The sequence below is a fragment of the Protopterus annectens genome, chromosome 5.part1, assembly GCF_019279795.1.
Source record: "Protopterus annectens isolate FY-2018-M chromosome 5.part1, PAN1.0, whole genome shotgun sequence".
Lineage (NCBI taxonomy): Eukaryota > Metazoa > Chordata > Ceratodontiformes > Protopteridae > Protopterus > Protopterus annectens.
The window spans coordinates 649,136,250-649,156,673 of NC_056736.1; the positions used below are offsets into that span (position 1 = coordinate 649,136,250).

General features: G+C 42.8%; 1 protein-coding gene across 1 annotated transcript in view; it reads right to left on the bottom strand.

Annotated features, from left to right (window-relative positions):
- PAN3 (poly(A) specific ribonuclease subunit PAN3) overlaps positions 1-20,424 on the bottom strand; it is a 2,193,201-nt gene that overhangs the window by 1,793,276 nt on the left and 379,501 nt on the right. Inside the window, exon 3 of the mRNA XM_044073269.1 lies at positions 17,249-17,315. Within this exon, the coding sequence (XP_043929204.1) occupies positions 17,249-17,315 (67 nt within the window). The remainder of the gene's footprint in view (positions 1-17,248; positions 17,316-20,424) is intronic.

Below are 20,424 nucleotides of genomic sequence, written 5' to 3' on the forward strand. Positions count from 1 at the left end.
TCTGTACTGATGCAAACAAATCTACCAAGGAACGCTGAATTGATGGATAAGTTGAAGGAATACCCTCAGTTTAACATCTGCTACTTATTTTCATGTGAGAGGAAATGTAGACTGCTAGTAGAAATGGCCAATCTGAAAAGGGGGCAAGACTTTGTTCCACCCTGTTTATGTACCACATAATTCTGGTACTGTATGTCACTACTTCTGAGTACCTGGAATCCACAGTTGAAGAACTTTGAGATCACTGATTAGAGCCATCATCACTCTGATACTGATGAAACTATTCTTATGCAAAGGGATCCATACACCATGATCCCTGGTTTTGTGAGGGCAGGCTCCCTACACAAAGTCTGAGGCATCTGTTCTTTAATGTTACAGGATGCACAAACAGGACTCCCAGAATGGAGACTACCTGTTTGGTCCACTACAGAAAGTCCTGAACTACACAAAGAATTAATGAAAGTTGCTGACTGAGGGAATTCTGGTGCAAAGTACAGACTTCACCTAAGGTACCACAAGATTTTTGTCACATGGAGCATGGCATGAGGAACCATGGTATAATTTGAAGCCATAAACACCAGAGCTTTTAGATTATCTCTGTTTGAAGCAGACTTCGGTTTTAATAAATTTAAACATTTTTTGTAAGCTATTTTTTCCTGTGGAACAAAGGCTGACCAAGTGGCAATTATTAGACAACCTAGAAAGACCACTATGGAGGAAGGAATTGGAGAATATTTTTTTTAGAATGACAGTGAACCATAGATTCTGAAGAAGACTGATGGAAAACTCCAAAGCCTTTACTACATATGAACTGAAAGCAGCATGAAACGAGCAATTACTCAAGTAAGGATAGATATGAATTCCTTGCAGCATGCAAAAGGCTATAGCTGGAGTCGGGCATTTTGTAAATGTTTTGGAGAAATTCCAAAGGGCAAAGAAATGTATGTCAGCCCAAGACAGAACATATTAAACATTTTCTGTGATTCTTGTTAATGGGAAATGTGTAAGTAATTATATTTCAAATCTAAAGTCACCAAAGAGCTTTTGGCTGCAGAAGAGGTGAAAGAGTTTGAAGGGTGAACATTTTGGAAAAGGAACCCTCAAACAAAAGTGTTAAGTCTGAAAAAGCCTAAAACTGTTTTTTATCCTCCAGTCCTTTTCCTTCCTGAGGCCTAGAACTAGTCTTAAATAAAATTATTCCCCAAAGGTGTAGATGCACTTTACCTATCACTCTTGAAAAAAGTTTAAAATAGTGGGGGGGCATAAGATATCGCTCATCTTTGGGAACCTGCAAAATATCTTAGAGGACTGGTTTGGAGTCCCATTGAAGCTTATAGCCATTTTTAATGCTTAATACCCAGGAATCTGCAGTGATGGTTTCCCCATAATAGGAGGCAAAGAGAAAGTTTGCCAGCAATTCCATGGGAAGGGGGATAACTGGCTGGTGCAGAGAAAAGGGAAAGGGGGCTAGACCAGAGTAGTGAGGGCTGATCTCAATACTGCCGTGGAAGCCACTCTGCTTGGTCTTTAGAGTCCCTCTGCCATTTTTTTTTTCTTAAACAGCCCTTTGCCAGATTTCTGTTGTTTAGATTTGGATTGCTTTCTATAAAAAAAAAAGGACCTGGTTGTGAAGGACAATTTCTGTCATATCTAGGTAGTTTTTTTACTTCTTACATCACTTTAACGCTCTCTTCCATGTTTTTAAAGGCTTCAAGCCAGCAGGATAAAGCCCAAACGACAACCCAGGTTCTATCAGTAGCTCAGGTGTCTGAAGCACTGACAAAGAGGGATGGACACACGCACCCCAGTGGGAGGGTGGACTCAAGGGCTTTCCCTGTCATGATCCTTGATGGAGGCTGGAGACATCATGGCTCGGTTCACAGCTCAATGGTGGGAATAGGGTGGTGGACTTGGCTAGGCTGTTACAGACAAGGGTTGATAGGACATGTTCTTGTTCACTCACCCCTCAGACATGTCCAAATAGATGCAGTGAAGTAGGAGTAACAGGTCATAAACAGGAAAAAAAAACAAATTATGTTGGTTGACTAGACCTCCCCCCCCAAGGCCTTGAAGTCATAAACTGGAAAAAAAACAACTGATGTTGGTTGGCTAGGCCCCCCCCCTCAAGGCCCTGAAGATCTGAAATTGTCCCAGCATATATTGCAACAGGTCTGGGGGTGATGGAGGCTAACATTCTTTTTGAAGACTTTAAAGCCTAGTTATTGAATGCTGCTCAATGTCCTCCGGTAATTCCATACAATTGCATTCCTACAAATAACACAGTCAGTGGTAGTTGGTCTTGATGCTGCATCAATGGCATCATAGTTACATTTTGTACGTTTAGCAACTTGAGAGGCAGAATGAAGCATTTCTTACAAGTTCTGATCTCATGTCTAGGTTAAGAATTTCAGAAGAGTTTTGACCTATATTATTCAACACATCTAAAAGTAATTTAATATGTTTTGACAATTATTTTTTTATTTTACATTTGTTGACCGGGATAGTCCGACTGGATGCATATCCATTTTCAGCGGAGGTCCGGGGAGAAAAGCTCCAAGGGTAAGCAGATACAGCATTGCATAATACCAGCATTAAATAATACAAACAGACTACAGAGATTACATAAGTAAGCAAGTTAAACAAGTTCCACAGGTTAGAGTTAATCCCGAGTGTACGTCAGGATTAAATTAAATTACACAGTAAGCTGGTTAACAGATACACATTCTAGAGTGAGTTAGCCAGGCTTGATACAGTGACATGGCTAGGCTGTTGCAGACAATTAATAACCTTACAAGACACAGTTGTGGATATACAGACTTTTGTTTCACTGAACCTGTCAATAGCTTTGCTCTCTGTCATTTGGAAAAGAATTAGGAGCATCGACTAACCTACCTCTCTTCACAAAATCCAGAGAGAGAACGGTTTTATAAACACATTTCTGTGACTCTTTGTGAAATCTACCTGGTCTTTTATGAGCTGAAAGCTGGGATTCTTGCATTAGAGAAACAACTAAAAAGGCATCTACTAAGGTTCCAACCACAGAGGAAGAGCAAAAGATTTAGGAATAGCCATGTGAAAGTAAAAACATCTCTTCTGAATGTCAGATATTTCTCTTCTTTCATACTTAAATTCTTTCTTCTTACAAATAATCTCACCACAGGAAATTTCCTGGGTGGGAGACTCAGAGTAAAGGTTATCTTCCACATGTAATATTGCAAGGAGAAGAAAGGATCTGAGAGGCACATTCCAAGTCTTCTTCATCACAGTGATCCTCTTATCTGAAGAATCCATTTTTCTTTTAGTAAGAACAGGAGGAGGAGTGATTTCTTCTGGCTGTAAGGCTTGAATATCCTTCAACAGTCCTTAAGTTACAGAAACCAGTCCTCTTTAGTCATCTGAAGAATACATTTTTCAGAAGAGATTTATCTGGGAGGATAGGAAATGCATTTCATCTTATAGTTCATAGGTTAGTACTAGGGCACTGCCCTACTTGAGCCATTTTTTAAGCCTATTAATTATCCTGTGAGTGAGATTCAAACCCTACCTTGTGTTTGGCAAAGCCAAACACCTTCACCACCCACCCACCCCGAATGGTCTTTTATGTGGTAAAGCCACCTATGGCTTAGAGATGCTGAGGTATGGCCCTTTACCCGATAACATACAATCTAATCTCTGATAAGAACTTGATGAACACCTCCTTTCACCTTCTGTATTTATAACTCTAAATTCAAGGGAAGTTGTCTTTAGATCGCCAACATGAGAGGAGTCTGAAGGACAATTGAAAGCAATGGACATGCCTTAACCCCTAGTCATAACAGCTTCCATGGAGCCAATGCTAAACAGTCTGTGAGATGCCAGACGGTCCAGGCCCTGTGAAAGTGCCTCATCAGGTTTCCCACACTCTCTAGAAGAGGAAGTGGAGGCCAATTCGGAATAATCAACTTTTTTTGCTGTTTTATCTCTGTTGTTTTCTAGTTGGAGGGTCAAATACAGAAGTTGAAGGAAAAAGCAGACAGCACTGCCACAAGTGGAAACAATGATTACCTCTTCTTTTCAAGGTATCAGTCTAAGGCCTTAAAGCAATGTCTTAGAGTTTGAGGACTAAAACCCTCACAAACCTGGTAGGGCTTTCCTTCGTGTTCTGCCCCAAGACAAAGTCGCCATGATAAGACACTTGTATATCACAGCTGTACTTCCTGTTTGCGACACAGGCATAAAGTACAGTTTTGTACCTACCATAAATGTAGATGTTAGAGTGTCTTCACTGCTGCAGTCATTACACTTGGGTTATCCTGCCGTCAGGCGGTCCCGCAGTCAGCCAGAGTTCCAAAGGCTTGGTCCGGCGTCGGTTGCTGTTGTTTCTTCCCTGACGTCAGTGCGCCAGGGGTATATAAGATGCAGCCGATGCCATTTTCTTCAGTTTTTCCTGCCCCAGATGTCAGGTGCCCCCAAAAAGAGAGGCAATACATATTGCTAATAAAACATACCATAAAGGTAAAAAACAAAACCTTCAGTAACCAGCAAATACACCACATAGGTAGTATAGGGTTGAAAAGTATAGAAAAGTCCCAGCTAAGAAAGAGGGGATGGCGGGTGGGTAACCTGGACTGCAGCAGTGAAGACGCTCTAACATCTACATTTATGGTAGGTACAAAACTGTACTATGTTCATCGTGTTTCACTGCTGCAGTCATTACACTTGGGTTGAATCCCAAAGCTGAGTCAGGGTGGCTGGTTCTATAGAGGATTTGGGGTGGCTATGAGGCCCTGCAGTACTGCAGTGGCAAAGCCAGCTGTGGATCTAAAATAAAGAGGCAAGTGGTAATGCTTGGTAAAGGTGTGCACTGAACTCCAAGTTGCAGCTTCCAAGATATCTTTGGTAGGTACTCCTCTAAGGTAGGCAGTAGAAGTGGCTGTTGCCCTGGTGGAATGTGGTCTAATGTTACTAGGTACAGGTTTCCCATGCTGTGTGTAGCAGAACCGGATACAGTATCCTATCCACTTTGAAATGGTCTGCTTTGAAATACCCTTTCCCTGTGATCCTGCAGCATATGCTACAACCAATTGCTCAGTTTTTCTGAAAGCTTTTGTTTTATCCAAGTAGAAACGTAATTGTCTGTGCATGTCCAAGGAATACAGAAGTCTCTCCCTTTTATTCTGGGGATTTGGATAAAAAGTTGGCAAGTGAATAATTTGGTTAAGAGCCACACTGGATACCACCTTAGGCATAAAAAAAGGGTTTGTTCTTAAAGAAACCCTGTCTTGGTGAAAAATGATGAAAGGCTCCACTGCCATTAGTGCCTGTAACTCTGAGACTCTTTGTGCTGAGTTTATTGCCAGAAGCAGAGCAGTTTTCCATGATACATATTTTAATTCTGCTGAATTGGCTGGCTCAAAAGGAGGTAAAGTGAGTTTTTCCAAGACAAAATCGAGGTCCCAAGTTGGTGTTGGTGCTCTCCGGGGCGGTCTTATGTTTTTAGCCTCTCTGAGGTACTGTTTTAGCAATGGAGGAGAGAAAATAGGAGGATCTGTGTTGTAATGAGCAGAGATAGCAGAGGCGTGGATCTTAACTGATGAGAAAGATAGTCCTTTGTCCAGCATTCTCAGTTAAGTATTGTAATATCTGAGGAATATTTGGGACACGAGGATCAAGGCTTTGAGCCTGGTTCCAGGCACAGAATCTCTTCCACTTTTCTGAATAAGATTTCCTGGTGCTAGGCCTCCTGGCCTCCAAAATGATATCCATAACAGCTTTAGAGAGAGGTGTTGTCTGCTTGACTAATGAATCTGCCATGCAGCCAGGTTTAAGGTTTTGAGCTGACTGTGCAGGATCTGATTGTTTTGTTGAGTCAGAAGGTGCAGAATTTGAGGTAAAATCCATGGTGGGCCTTGAGCTAAGTTCTTTAAGATTGGCTACCAGTGCTGGCGTGGCCAGTCTGGGGCAATCAGGATCATCTGTGTTTTTTTCTTGTCTGGCTTTTAGGCGTACCTTTGAAAGGAGAGGCAGTGGTGGGAAGGCATACACTTGCTTTTCCAGCTAAACGAGAGAGCATCCACTTTCCATGCTTGTCTGTGATAAGTCCTTGTGCAGAATTTTTGTAGTTGGCAATTCAGTAGGGAGGCAAAAAGATCTATGTCTGGGCACCCCCATTTTTGCGTTATCATGCTGAATACTTGTGGATTTCATTTCCACTCGTGAGGATTCATGATGTTTATGCTTAAGTCGTCTGCCAGAGTAATTTTCTTTCCTGGCAGGAATTGTGCTTGCAGATGAACTTGATAGGTTAGAGCTGTGTTCCACAAGGTCATGGCTTGTCTGCATAGGGGGTAAGAATGAGTGCCCCCTTGCTTGTTTATGTACCACATAACTGTGGTGTTCTGTTTTTAATAATAGTTGTCCTGGATGCAGAAAGCTGTTAGGACATTTTATACAGCCAACATCTCTTTTTGATTGATGTGAAGATGCATTTGGTCTGTGGTCCACTTGCCCTGAATACATTTTCCTGCCATGTGTGCTCCCCAGGCGTAATCCGAAGTATTTGTTGTTGATGTCTGCCTGGCTGTGGGTAGAGTGAAAGGCTGTCCCTTGTTGAAGTGACATGCCTGTGCCCACCATCGAAACTCCTGTTGTAGGCAGGGAATTAGTGGTATTACTGCTTCCAAACTGTGACAGTGTTGAGTCCAAACACTTTTCAGGTACCATTGTAATTTCCTCATATCCAGGCTGGCATATGGAATTAGTAGTATGCAGGATGCCATGAATACCAAGGCCTGCAGAATTTTTCTTGCAGGGAGTTGGGTCTTTGTTGCCATCAATACTGTGTCAGTTGTCTTTGTTTGTCTGGCGTGAGATAAGCCATCTGGGCCGTTGTATTTAAGCTGGCACCCAGGAATATTATTTCTTATTAGGGCACTAGTTTTGACTTCTTTTCATTTACTGTGCACCCTAGGCAAATTAGCAACCTTTTTACAAACGCCAGATGCTTTAGAAGAATGTCCTTGCTCTCTGTTTGAATAAGGCAGTCGTCCAGGTATGGATATATTTGAATTCCTTTTTGTCTGCAAAATGCAATTACTGGTACCAGGCACTTTGTGAAGACCCTGGGAGCAGTAGATAAGCCAAAGGGAAGTGCAGAGAATTGGTAATGCATTGAACCAGCTATGAATCTGAGGTATCTTCTGCAATTTTGTCTGATAGGGACATGCAGATATGCCTCTTTGAGGTCCAAAGTAACAAGCCAAGCCTTCTTGCCCAGCATGGGAAGAAGCTGCTGTAGTGTAAACATTTTGAATTTCGGAACATCCAGGTAAGTATTTAGAGTAGAAAGGCCTAGTATGGGTCTCCAGGCTTTGTCCTTTCTGGGGACCAGGAAAAGTCTTGAGTAAAATCCTTGTCCTTGTTCCTGCTGTGGTACTTTTTGAATAGCTCTCATGTCCATGAGGGCTGTAATGTGTTTTTGTGCCTCTGCCCACTGATTTTGTGGCAGGTCTGGCATTCCTTTTAGCCTTGGTAGAGTGTGAAAGTGAAACCTGTAACCTTGAGATACAATATTCAGAACCCATTTGTCTTGGGTGATTGTTTGCCAATTTTGAGAAAAAAGTGCTAGTTTTTCCCCTAAGGGAGCTGCCAAAAGGAAAGTGCTTGGCATTCGAAGGGGGAAGTCACTGGGACTGTTTCCTGTAAGGTTGTGACTTGTCTTCACATCCTTTTGGAGTTGAAGCACCCTACTGTTGTGGTCTGTAAGAGCCTTGGGGCCGAGATCTGCCTCTTTGTGGTCTGTCTGACACTGGAAAGGACCAATTCTTTGAAGGCCAATTTCTGCTAAATCGAGGTGACTTTACCTGTAAGAAATCCTTCACTGTTTGCATACATTTTGCCTTATCTTCCATTTTCTTTAATACCTCTTCTGCCTTAACACCAAATAAAATATCCTGCTGTAAAAGAGCATCCAATAATTTTGCCTTAACATGATATGGTAAACCTTGTTCTTTTAACCAAGCATGCCTTCGAATCACAGATCCTGTAACTGCTGCTCTACAAGGAGCATCTAATGAATCAAAACCACAATGCAGAGTATATTTTCCCACTTGTTAAGCTTCATGCAAGAAATCCTGCATTTCCTTATAGTCAGGATGTTCTGAACTTGTAATCATTTTCTGTTTTAACAGAGACATTAAATATTGTTGGCATTTAAGCATGTGAAACTGGCAATTTAAAGCTCTCACTGCTAAAGTTGCAGAAGTGTAAACTTTCTTCCCCCATCTGTCTAATGCTCTAGAATCCCTGTCAGAGGGAACTGGATTTTTAGCCGTGGAAGCCTTTATCCCTGTGGAACCCTGGGAAATAGTTTCTGGGTCAGCAACAGGGTTTTTATAAAGAAATTTGTGAGAGTCAGGGACTCTGTAGTACCTGTCTGGCTTGCCTGGAACAGGGGGCAAAGAATTAGGATTTAAACTGGATTCAGAGAACACATCATCCACAATATCTAACACTGGCGGAATAGCAAGGGGCCTGTGCTGAGGCAATAAAAGAAAGTCTCTGAGCCTTTTCTTGGATTCTGAGTAATCCTGGCCCTCCCAATGGAAATGCTCCCTCATGGTATGTAAAGTTTCCCCAAAAGAATAATCCTCAGGAGGAGAGGCTGAAGGAATTGATTCTTCAGCATCACAGTCCTCATAGGGGGGTAAAGAGTATCCCTGGTCTGAAGAGGTATCAGAATATATGGAAACCTGGTCAGAGGAATCATAGTCTGTATCCTGCCTAGGCCTTTTATCAGGAGGGGGATGGGTACCCTTGATCAGAGTAATTAAGTCTTCGGCCATTTTGAGCATCTGCTTTTTAGGCATGGAGGCCTGTCCAGGTGAATGCTGTACTTGCTTCTTTGTCTTTAATGGAGTTTTAGACTTGGCTGTAGTTTTTATGGTAAGCTGTGCAGGTCTGAAAACACCCTCAGAAGACCATGCCTGCTCAGCGGCTCCGGACCCATCTGAAGGGTTAGTTTCCGTAGGCCCAACACCTTGAGTATCCAGAGGTCTAGACATCTCCACGTGGGAGTCGGAGGCAGCCTGTGGCTCTGAGGTAGCGGGTGTCAGGGGCTGCGAAAGCGCCAAACTGAGAACCGGCGACTGGCCTAGAAGAGGCTTCATCGTCAGTTTTGGGCCTCGGATGCCTGTCCTTATCCTTGTCTTTGCATTTTTTGTGTATTCCGGTCGTCGGTTGTTCCGATGGCATGATATAATTAAACCTTCAGCCAAAGTAATGGCGAGCAAAATCAAACAGACGCTTAATAGTGCGTTTGTTAAATCTAGCACAAAACCGACAACTAGTGACGTCGTGGTCTGGGCCTAGGCATGGAATACAGTAAGAATGAAAATCCTTATGAGGTATTTGCTTCCCACAAGAAATACAGTTATTAACTTTTACTGACATCAGTCTGAGGCAAGAAAAAGTTTCACCAATGGGGTACTTAGCTTTATTGAAGAGTTCGAATTGAAAATCTCAGGAGTTGGCCGACCGGCACTTGCGAACTGCTTTTGCTTCGGGCACCACGCGGCAAGAAAGACTGAAGAAAATGGCGTCGGCTGCATCTTATATACCCCTGGCACACTGATTTCAGGGAAGAAGCGACAGCAACCAACGCCAGACCAAGACTTTGGAACTCTGGCCGACTGCGGGACCGCCTGACGGCAGGATAACCCAAGTGTAATGACTGCAGCAGTGAAAAACGATGAACATCAGGAAAAACAACACACACAAAAAGAATCCCCAACGGGGTAATTATCTGCCTGAGCTTTGGAGACCTATGGTACAGAACCTATCTGCAATGCTGACAGGCTTCTGCATGGCCCAGATTTATATATATATATATATATATATATATATATATATATATATATATGTATGTTTTGGGCTTACTATGGATAACTGTCTCTCATTTAACTGAATTTGACCTCAAACCATCTAAAAAGTACAGTTGTGTACGCTTACCATAATTGTAGATGTTAAGAGTGTATTCACTGTTACGGTCATCACCTGTGGGTTATCCCTGCTGTTGTAGCCCTCAGCCGGCCCGAATATAAGAGTGAATGTTTTTCTCCTTCGGCTGCTGTCGCTTGTAGACTGATGTCAGGTCGTCAGTGCTATAAAGCAAGGCAGCCGACGCCATTACATTAGTTTTTCTTGCCCTAACCAGTCAAAAGCTCAAGGAAATATGGTAAAGTGGTCCTGGTGTCTAAAAGCCACAGTAAGAAGCTTATGTGTCCCTAAGAAATGAGGATATAAGGGGGAAGGAGGGAGGGAAACCAGGACTGCAACAGTGAATACACTCGAACATCTACATTTGCAAGTGTACACAACTGTACTATGTTCTACGTGTTTCACTGTTGCAGTCATCAACTGTGGGAGGATTCCCAAAGCTGAGGAGAGGGGTGGTAGGATTAGTAAGAGACCTAGGCATGGGTCAGCATGCCCTGCAAAACTGCAGAGGCAAACCCGGCCCTAGCATTAGAGAGTAGAGGTAAGTGGTAACACTTTGCAAAGGTATGGACAGAAGTCCAGGTGGCAGCTTCCAAGATGTCCCTGGTGGGAACTCCTCTGAGGAATGCTGTGGAAGTGGAGGCTGCCCTAGTGGAATGGGTATGAATAGACTTAGGGGGTGGTTTCCCATGTAATCTGTAGCAGCAATGGATACAGTGTGATATCCATTCGGAAATGGTTTGCTTGGAAATGGGCTTGCCCTCTGCCCCTAGGGCAAATCTGACAAAAAGTTGGTCTGTTTGCCTGAAGGGTTTAGTATGGTCCAGGTAGTATCTGAGCTGGCTGTGCATGTCTACTGAGTGCAGAATTCTTTCGCCCCTATTTTGAGGATTAGGAAAGAAGGCGGGTAGATGTATAGCCTGGTTGAGAGTCACATTAGATACCACCTTGGGCATAAAGGAGGGTTAGTCCTCAGGGAGACCCTGTCTGCATGGAAAATGATTAAGGGCTCAATGGTCATCAGTGTCTGAAGTTCTGAAACCCTTCTGGCTGAGGTGATAGCAAGTAGGAAAGCAGTCTTCCAGGAGAGGTATCTCAGTTTTGCTGAAGCAGCAGGTTCGAAGGATGGTAAGGTTAGTTTTTCCAAAACATAATTCAGGTCCCAGGTTGGTGTGGGTGGCCTTCTGGGAGGTCTGATATTAGAAGTCCTCTGAGGAATTGTTTAATCAAAGGATGTGAGAACAGGGGCTGAGCTGTATCGAAATGAGCTGAAATGGCTGTGGCGTGGATTTTAATAGAAGGAGAGGCCACTATTGAGCAACTCAGCTAGGTAGTCCAGGATAAGAAGGATGGAAGGTTGTGAGGAACTGCTCCATCTGGACCGGCTCCAGGAGCAGAATCTTCTCCATTTCCCTGTGTAAGACTTTCTGGTGCTGGGCCATCTGGCCTCTGTAATAATGTCTAGGACCTGCTTGCTTAACAGGGACCTCCTGTTTGCCTTTAGAGTATTAGCCATGCTGACAGCTTGAGAGTCTACAAGTCTGGGTGCCGCATCCCCCCCCACCTGAGTTAAGAGGTCTGAGACCAGGGAAGCTGCTTGGGAGGCTGTAATGTCAGGCTGCGCAGTAAGGGGTACCAATGCTGTCTGGGCCAATCTGGAGTAATGAGGATGCACTTTGGTCTCTCCTCCCTTATCTTGATCAATACCTTGAGAATAAGAGACAGAGGAGAGAAAGCGTAGACAAAGAGGGAGTTCCAGGGAAAGGTCAAGGCATCCACCTTCCACGCTAGGTGGTGATGCTCCCTGGTACAGAATTTTTTTAGCTGATGGTTGAGGTGCGAAGCAAAGAGATCCACATCCTTAGTTCCCCACTCATGAGTGACTTGCAGAAAGTTTTCTGTGGAGTTGCCATTCATGGGGGTCCAGTAAGTTTTTGCTCAAATGGTCTGCCAGTGTGCTGTTGATCCCTGGTAGGTATTGGGTTATTAGGTGTAATCCCAAGGAGGACGCTGTCAGCCAGAGGTTCATGGCTAGCCTGCACAGATGGTAAAATTGGGACCCTCCCTGTTTTTGATGTACCACATTACTGTGGTGTCTGTTTTGATAAGGAGAACCCCTGGCCCGAGATGGGGTTTGAAGGATGTCAGAGCCTTTTGTACTGCCATCATTTCCTTCTGGCTGATGTGTAACGGAAGGTGCTGGGCATCCCAAAGACCGTGGGTGCACCTGCCTGCTAGGTGAGTGCCCCGAGCAATATCTGAGGCGTCGGTGGTGATGGTCTGCCCGGCTGGGCGGAGGATGAAGAGAAGACCCTTGTTCTTGGCATAGGCCCCTGCCCACCAGAGAAACTCGGCCCTTACACAGGGGATCAGAGGGAGAGAAGTCTCTAAAGGCTGAGAGTGCTGACACCAAAGGTTCTTTAGATATCACTGAGGTTTTCTCATGTGAAGCCTGGCCAGAGGAATTAGAAGGATGCAAGATGCCATGTACCCCAAGGCTTGCAAGAACTTCCTCACCGTGAGGTGACTTCCATAAGTCAGCTGAGCAGGAAGCTCTGGTTTCCTGGGGATAGGAAGGCCATTTGGGATGTTGTGTCCAGCAGTGATCCCAAGAAAATGATCTTCCTGGAGGGTGTTTGCTTTGATTTCCTCTCGTGGATGGTGAACCCTGAGGAGGTTAGGAGGGTTTTGACAGAGGGGTCCTGGAGCAGATTTTCTTTGTACTCTGCCTGAATGAGGCAGTCATCCAGGTAAGGGTAAATCTGTATATTTCTCTGTCTGCAAAATGATATGGCCGGAGCTAAGCATTTAGTGAAGACCCTGGAAGCAGTAGATAAGCCAAAGGGTAGCGCAGAAAACTGAAAGTGTTGTGAGCCTGCTCTGAAGCGCAGGTATTTCCAGGATTCCCCTATAGTGATGTGGAGGTAGGCATCTTTTAGGTGTAGGGTCACTAACCAGGCATTTTTGTCAGCAAAGGCAGCAGCTACTGTAAAGTTAGCATTTTGAATTTGGGAACCACCAGGGAGGTGTTCAGAATGGATAGATCCAAGATGGGGTGCCAAGTGCCCTCTTTTCTGGGAACAAGGAATAGTCTGGAATCAAAGCCTTTGCCTGCTTGATGTGAGGGGACAGGTTCTACTTCCCCTTGTGATATGAGAGTCTGGACTTGTTTTAATGCCTCTGCCCACTGATTTGGAGGCAAATCTGGGTACCCGCTTGGGATTGGGAGTTTGTTGAAAGAGAATTTGTATCCCTGAAAAATGATCTTTAAAACATATTGGTCCTTTGTAACAGAACCAATTTTCTTTGCAGAGGGAGAACCTTCCTCCTAGCTTTTGGTGAGTGAAAGGAGGGCAGAGGGGGGAGAGGGAGTCATTGAGAGATTTTGCCTTAGAGGGATGGCTTAGAATTCCCTGCCTTTGGGATGGAAGTGGTCCACTGTTTGGTTCTCTGCTGTCCCTGGTATAGGGGCCTCGGTGGTCTGTCCATGCGGGGCTTACTTTGCCCCTGTCTGCTAGGTGCAAGAAAGGACCAGTGCTTAGAGGGAAAATTCCTGCTGAACCTAGGAGGTTGTACCTGAAAGAAATATTTTACTGTTTGCATAGATTTTGTGTTGTCTTCCATCTTTTTAAGCACCTCTTCTGATTTTACACCAAAACAAGCGGTCTTTATCCAAGGGTGCATCAATTAATTTAGACTTGACATGATCAGGGAGTGGTTGTTCCTTCAACCATGCATGTCTCCTAATGACAGATCCTGACACTGCTGCCCTGCTTGAAGGTTCTAGGGCGTCATAATCCACAGTGCAATGAGTGTTTGGCCACTTGACAAGTAGAGTGCAGTAAATTTGCTAACTCTTTCGAATTGGCAGTCAGGAAACGTTGAAATATTTTGCTTTAATAGTTCCAAAGTGTGTTTGTTTATTTTTATTTATTTATTTTTTATTTTACATTTGTTGACCGGGCTAGTCTAGCTGGATACATTTCCATTTTCAGTAGAGGCCCGGGGAGAAAAGCTCCAATAGCAAAATTAGATAATCACTAGTACTACAAGATAAACATAGAAATCATTGTTGTACCATAGTAAATGAAAGATGTTCAATAAAAATATATATGAAACAATAATAAAAATAGAGGAAAAGTTGGTATTTACACTAGTATAGAAAATCTTAATGGTCATGTGATGAATTAATTTACTGTAATAAAATTGACATAGCTTTAGTATACAATTATGGAGTAGATTTTACAGAAATTAGCAGGAAAGGGTCTGCCAATATGTTCAATTGTGATCACCAGTTCAGTTTTCCTGAAAATTTTAAAGAAAATATATGAGAGAATTTAGTAAGGTGAAGAAATAAGTTAGTGTAAGCAAAGGTTAGTCAGGTTTAAAGAATGGACATAACCAGTGAGTTTTAATGTGTATTTTGAGTTTTTGTTTAAAGAGAGGTATGGAAGAGAGTGATGTTAGTTCAATGGGAAGTAGGTTCCAGTCTTTTCCCACTGTGTTAGAAAAGAGGGAATTGTCAGCCTTGTTGTTAATTTTGGTTATGGTAGCTAGAAGCTTGTTAGAAGAGCATAGTGAATTTAGGTTTTTATAGGGAATTATGAGATTTGATAGTATAGGAGTACTGTTAGTTTGGTAAAATATCTTGTGGGCCATGGTAAGTTGGGAGATTTTCAGAAGGTTTTGAAGTTCAAGCCAGCCTAGCTGCTTTAGATTTTGACAGTGGTGAGTTCGAAAGGGATTATCAGTGGCAAATCTGGCGATGCTGTTATAGGCATGCTCCAGTTTGACAAGGTTCTTCTTTTTGAGGTTAGTGTATATGGGAGAAGCGTATAGAAGAGTAGAAATTAAATGTGAGTGTGCAATTTTGGTTTTGGCTGTTGGAGTTAAGAAAGTTTTGATTCGATATAAGGAGCCTATTTTCCTATTTTAATTGATATTTTAACATATGGAACAGACAGCTGAGTGCTCTGACAGCTAAAGTTGCAGAGGTGTATACTTTTTACCCCATCTGTCCAGGGCTCTGGAATCCTTGTCAGAAGGAATAGGATTCTTAGCAGAACTAGCCTTAGCTCCTTTAGGTACCTGTGTAATGACCTCTGGGTCTGCAGCAGGATTTCTGTACAGGTATTTGTGAGAATCCAGTACTCTGTAATACCCATCAGGTTTACTGGGAGTAGGTGTGAGGGTGTCAGGGGCTAAGTTGGATTCATGGAAAACATCATCCACCACCTCTAAGATAGGGGGATGGCCAAGGGTCTGTACTGGGGCAGGCCTAGAAACTCTCTTAGTCTTTTCTTAGACTGAGGGAAGTCCTGGGATTCCCAGTGAAAATGTTTCCTGAGAGTGTGAAGGATTTTGTGAAGGATTTCCCCAAAGGAAAGGTCTTATGGTGGGAAGGCAGAAGGAATGGATTCCTCTGCATCTGAATCCTCATAAGCAGTCAGAGGTTGTTGTTGTTCTTCAAAATCCGAATAATCAAGATTCCTCAGAATCCTGTTCTGTCAGTATTTCTGGAGAAGGGTGTCTTTTCCTTTTAGAAGTTGTAACCTGACTATCCCTGGTAAGGGAGATAAGACCCTCCGCCATTTTAAGCATTTGGGCTTGGGGTGGTGGAGCAGGAGTAAGATGGTGGCTAGAGGTAGATTTTCTAGGAGTGGCCTGGCTTCTAGGCCTAGGAGTATCCATCGGTCTGAGAGAAACGGCAGTCAGATGAGAAGACGTCATTTTTTACCTAGACTCGGTAGTGCAAAAGGCCTCCCCAGAAGCCGGTGCCTGTGTCGCAGCTCCAGACCCAACCGAAGCATAGACAACCAAAGGCTTGGAAGACAAAGAAGATTTCTCTGGCATACCAGACTCCGAAAGGGTCTCGGTAAAGGCCTGGGTAGATATCATATCAGGCATCAGGGGCTGTCAAAGCGCCTCACTGAATTTTGGAGAACTGATGACCTGCTTAGCGGTAGTGTCGTCGGAAGGCTTAGCCTTGTGTGGTCTTGTCTCAATCTTTCCCTACATTTTTTTCGGAATGTCTATGGATTGTTGGCTGACGGACGCCATTTCAGAATGCGAAGACAGAAGATGAAAATACCTGTCTACAATAAGAGCACGATGAATGGTTCTCTGCTAAAGAGGGCACAGAACCAGCAACAGGGGGCGTCATGGTCTGGGGCTAAACAAGTGACGCAGTATAAATGGAAGTCTCAGTGTGGGATCTGCTTTCCACAGGCGAGACAATTGTTAACTTTTTTAGACATCAGTTAGTGCAAGAAAAAAGGATCTCCAATGGGGTACTTAGCTTCAGATGTTTTCAGCTGTAATTCAAACTCTGGTAACGACCGACTGGCACACTTGCGAACTGCTTCTGCTACGGGCTCCACGGCAAGAAAGACTGATATAATGATGTTGGCTGCCATGCTTTATAGCACTGATGACCTAACGTCAGTCCACAAGCGACAGCAGCCAACGCAGAAAAACACTAACTCTGGTATTCGGGCTGGCAGAGGGCTACCACAGCAGGGATAACCCAAAACACGAAGAACATCAGCAAAAACAGCAACACTTTCATGGTTGAACACAAAACCCTTTTTTTTTTTTTTTTGCAGGGAGGCATATCACTGTACTCCTTACATGGGGGAAAGGAGCAATCCCTCACACCCTTGAACAAGACAGACAGACACACACACACACACCAACTCATAGAGTGTACAAACTTGATGAAGTGGCAGAAAGTGACAGAAAATGCAACAAACATCTTCTCCCTTTGATTAAACTTTAACCATCTTTACAACATGCCAGCATTCTTCCACTGATGGCATTTGAAGAGTCAGTCATCTGGCCCAGTGATAACAGTACGCTTCGGTCAAAAAGATGTATTGATTTAAAAAAAAAAAAAAAAGACCATCTAAGAAAGCAATGACTTGCAACAAACACTACCACTGTAAAAGATGGGAAAAAGAGAAACCCTTCACTTATGTATGCAGCATGTCATATTACAGGGACCCAAATACCATTCCTGGAAGAGGAGGGAGAGGACGAGACTGAAAAGTAAAATTACACCAGAATGCAGTCCTCATGACAGTTGTTTAGGTATAAGAAATTAAACTACAATAAACATTTTGAGTGATTCTGCTGTTAGTAGTGCACAGAATTTCTCACTGTAATGAGTTTTTTTTCCAATTTTATGGTAGAATTTTACTTTAAAACATTTAATCAAATTGTTCATGACTTACTTACTGCAGGATACAGCACTCAATAACAAGTCTTCTCTTACCTTGAGTTGTGTAAGACTTTCCACTGTCGTTAAGTAGACTAGGGGAGCTGGCACTACTAGTCATTCGCTGTGAAAACAAATTAAGGCAATTAGTTTATTATTGCTTTGTTAACAAGTGAATTTGCCCTTTTGGGCCTTTTTCATCCATAACTCGTGCAACAAGGGCAAGGGAAAAGCACACAAACATACATAAGGATAACTTATTACCCAAAATCAATAAGCATGTTTTGGGAGGAAAGAGTAGTACTTGAGAACAACAGGGAGAACATGCAAAATGCCACACAGATAGTAACTGTAGAGCAGGAAAAAAAACATGATCTGTGAGGCACAGATACTACCACAAAGCCACCATGCTGCCCAGCCTTATACTGCACAATCCAGATATGTTGTATCATCACAAACTTGGGTAATTCACAAACAAAGCAAATGTGTACAAAAATCAAGTTAAGGCAAACATCTGCCAGCACAACAAAATGTCAGGCTTGCCAGTCACCCTGATCTCTACAGGACATTTCCTGCGGTATTACTATTATGTCTGGCAGTTAGCACAAAAACACAAACTCTGAGTTGTAAATGAGCTGCTATCTGTGTCCACTGTATAGGGCCTTAATTCCTTCCACCTGCGATTGATTACTGTGTGATACTGAACAAGTCACGTAACCAGACTGTCACTTTTCATGGGTGACCCAGGAGCACTATTTGTCCAATGAGCTTACTGTCAACAAATAAGTGAAATAAAGAAGTCCCAGTTTTAAAACCGTTCATGAGGCAGTGACTTTTCCAAGTGCCGTTTCCTACTTAGCCTGAAGGAACACAGTTGCAGACAGATGAACACACTGGGTTCACTCCAACTACTTTTCCTGACACTTTTCCTATTAAATGTTCATTTTCTGACAGGTTGGTATTTCACCATCCAAGAAATGAAAATTTAAGACTCAAAACTCAGTGCAAGAAAGACATCAGTTGTTTTACTTTGTCACCAAAGCAAAGTCTCAGAGGTGGTTGACCTGAGTATCTCAGTAAACTGAATTTAATAAAAAAAAGTAATTTAACAAATTCCTAGTCCTAGGGAGGTGGCATGCTTTGCCATGACTGCTACAAGTATGCATCACTACTAGCACTAAATTACTATCCATCAGACCATAGTGCACAAGGTCTATAGTGTACATGAAAACCTGAGCCTTACTTCTTGACAATATTACAGCAACTACCTTTTTTTTTTTAAAGATATCGAAAATCAGATAGGCACCCAAGTCAAACAAGACTATCAATAAAATTGCTGAATAACTTCAGCACATTATGCATTTTCATACCTTTAATAAAACCATCCTTCCCCTTTGTAAGTTTTGGTTTGCCAGAGTTGCTGAAACAGGTAACAGGTCAGCACTTACTGTACAGACTAGAAGAAACATATGTACAGCAAGACAAAAGGGTGTGGTACTGACTGCAAAAGCACATATGTTAAAGACTGCATAGCAGAAACATAGCAAGCATTATGCACTTTTTTTCAAATTCATACCTACTGTATGCACTTGCTGACCACTTTGCTGCAAAAAATGCATGCTACACATAAACATGCAAGTGCTCTCTGTACATTTCATCTGGCTGTATGCAATCTGCACAAAACTCAGTTTGGACTGGTCCAACCCTGGGAAGTTTTCTCCTACCAATCTCCACTTGCTGACAGCATAGCAAAGTGTTTGTGTACAACAGTAGAAGAATACTAAAGTATATGATGGGACATGATTTCCATGCTGTTTGTCCTGCACTCCACATACACCAACAGTGTCCATCCATTTAGGAGGCAGTGAAACATTATTTTGCCTTTTAAGCCATTTGGTGTGTTGGGCTATTTAAAAAAAATAGTACTGTGCTGATCACTACTTAACAAGGCTGGATGTTTTTAAACTTTCCATGTTTCATGGAAGGTGGCTAGTTATGTTCCTAAACTAACATTTACAGTAGAGGCATCCTCCAGCCACATTCTGTTACGGTAGGAAATTTTTATAAAAATTGTGCTAAGCAGCAAGTCACACAGTACTACTGGTTTGTGAATCCCCTTTCACTGTTATGTAAGGCATGAAAAGAAACCTGCGGACATCACATGGTATTTTCTGGGAAATTATTAGCAAATGTACCACAGAGTGACTAACCCTACTACGAAAAGCAATTATTTTGTTTTTTCCTTTATAACTAATCTATTCTGAAGAAATAAACATTTATCAAATGTTCATATTGTCATTATTTTCCGTAACAGGATAAATGTTCTGTCTTATAATGTTCACAGAATGTCTGACCATGAAACTTCTAAATGCAATATGCAGCACCAGTTTACCAAAAAAAACAGTAAATGACTAATTTTCATTGCATGACATCATTTTCACATCTGAGCAAATAAACAATTCACACTTGCACATAAGAAAAGGAAGTTAGGTCTTATCATAACGTTTCATCTGTGTTGTTGATCTTCATCCATTCATCACTGATGGGTTGTTGGTCCCATCCTCGGAACAGAGCCAGCCTTATACCATGTTCGTGCCAGCCAAAAACTCTCGAGCTAAGATTTTACCCATAGAACCCTTCTCCTTGTTACCTCAGATGGAGTTTGGCCATTATTAGTAAAGCAGAGGCAGTTTCTGCGCAAGTACCCTATTTCAGGACTTGGACCCAAAGCATCCCCCAGGAGCCTTAGAAGGGGGAAGGAGGGTGGGACGTGATGAATGGATGAGGATCAACAACAGAGAGAACGTTACGGAAAGACTTCTCCATCTGATGTTGTTAATCTTCATTCCATTCATCACTGATGGGACAGAGTCCCCAGCTACCTTGTGTCACTTGGGCGGCCCTATGGAAGAATATTCCTGAGCATCATTTAGCCAAATGAAGCTCTTCCCCTGGAGACCAGATCCAATTTGAGTGATAAAGGTATGAGGAGTAACCCATGTAGTTGCTGCGCAGATATCGTCCAAAGAAGCTTGAGTGAAAAGCCACAGAAGTAGCTATAGATCTAGTGGAGTGAGCTTTGATTTTCTGTGGAATAGGTTCTTTCTCATGATGGTAGATGAGGAGTATACCATCCGTGAGCCATTTAGAAAGTACTGACTTTCCCATCTTAGGACCAGAAAAGGAAACAAATAGCTGGTCAGATTTGCACAATGGATTTGTCCTATCCGGAC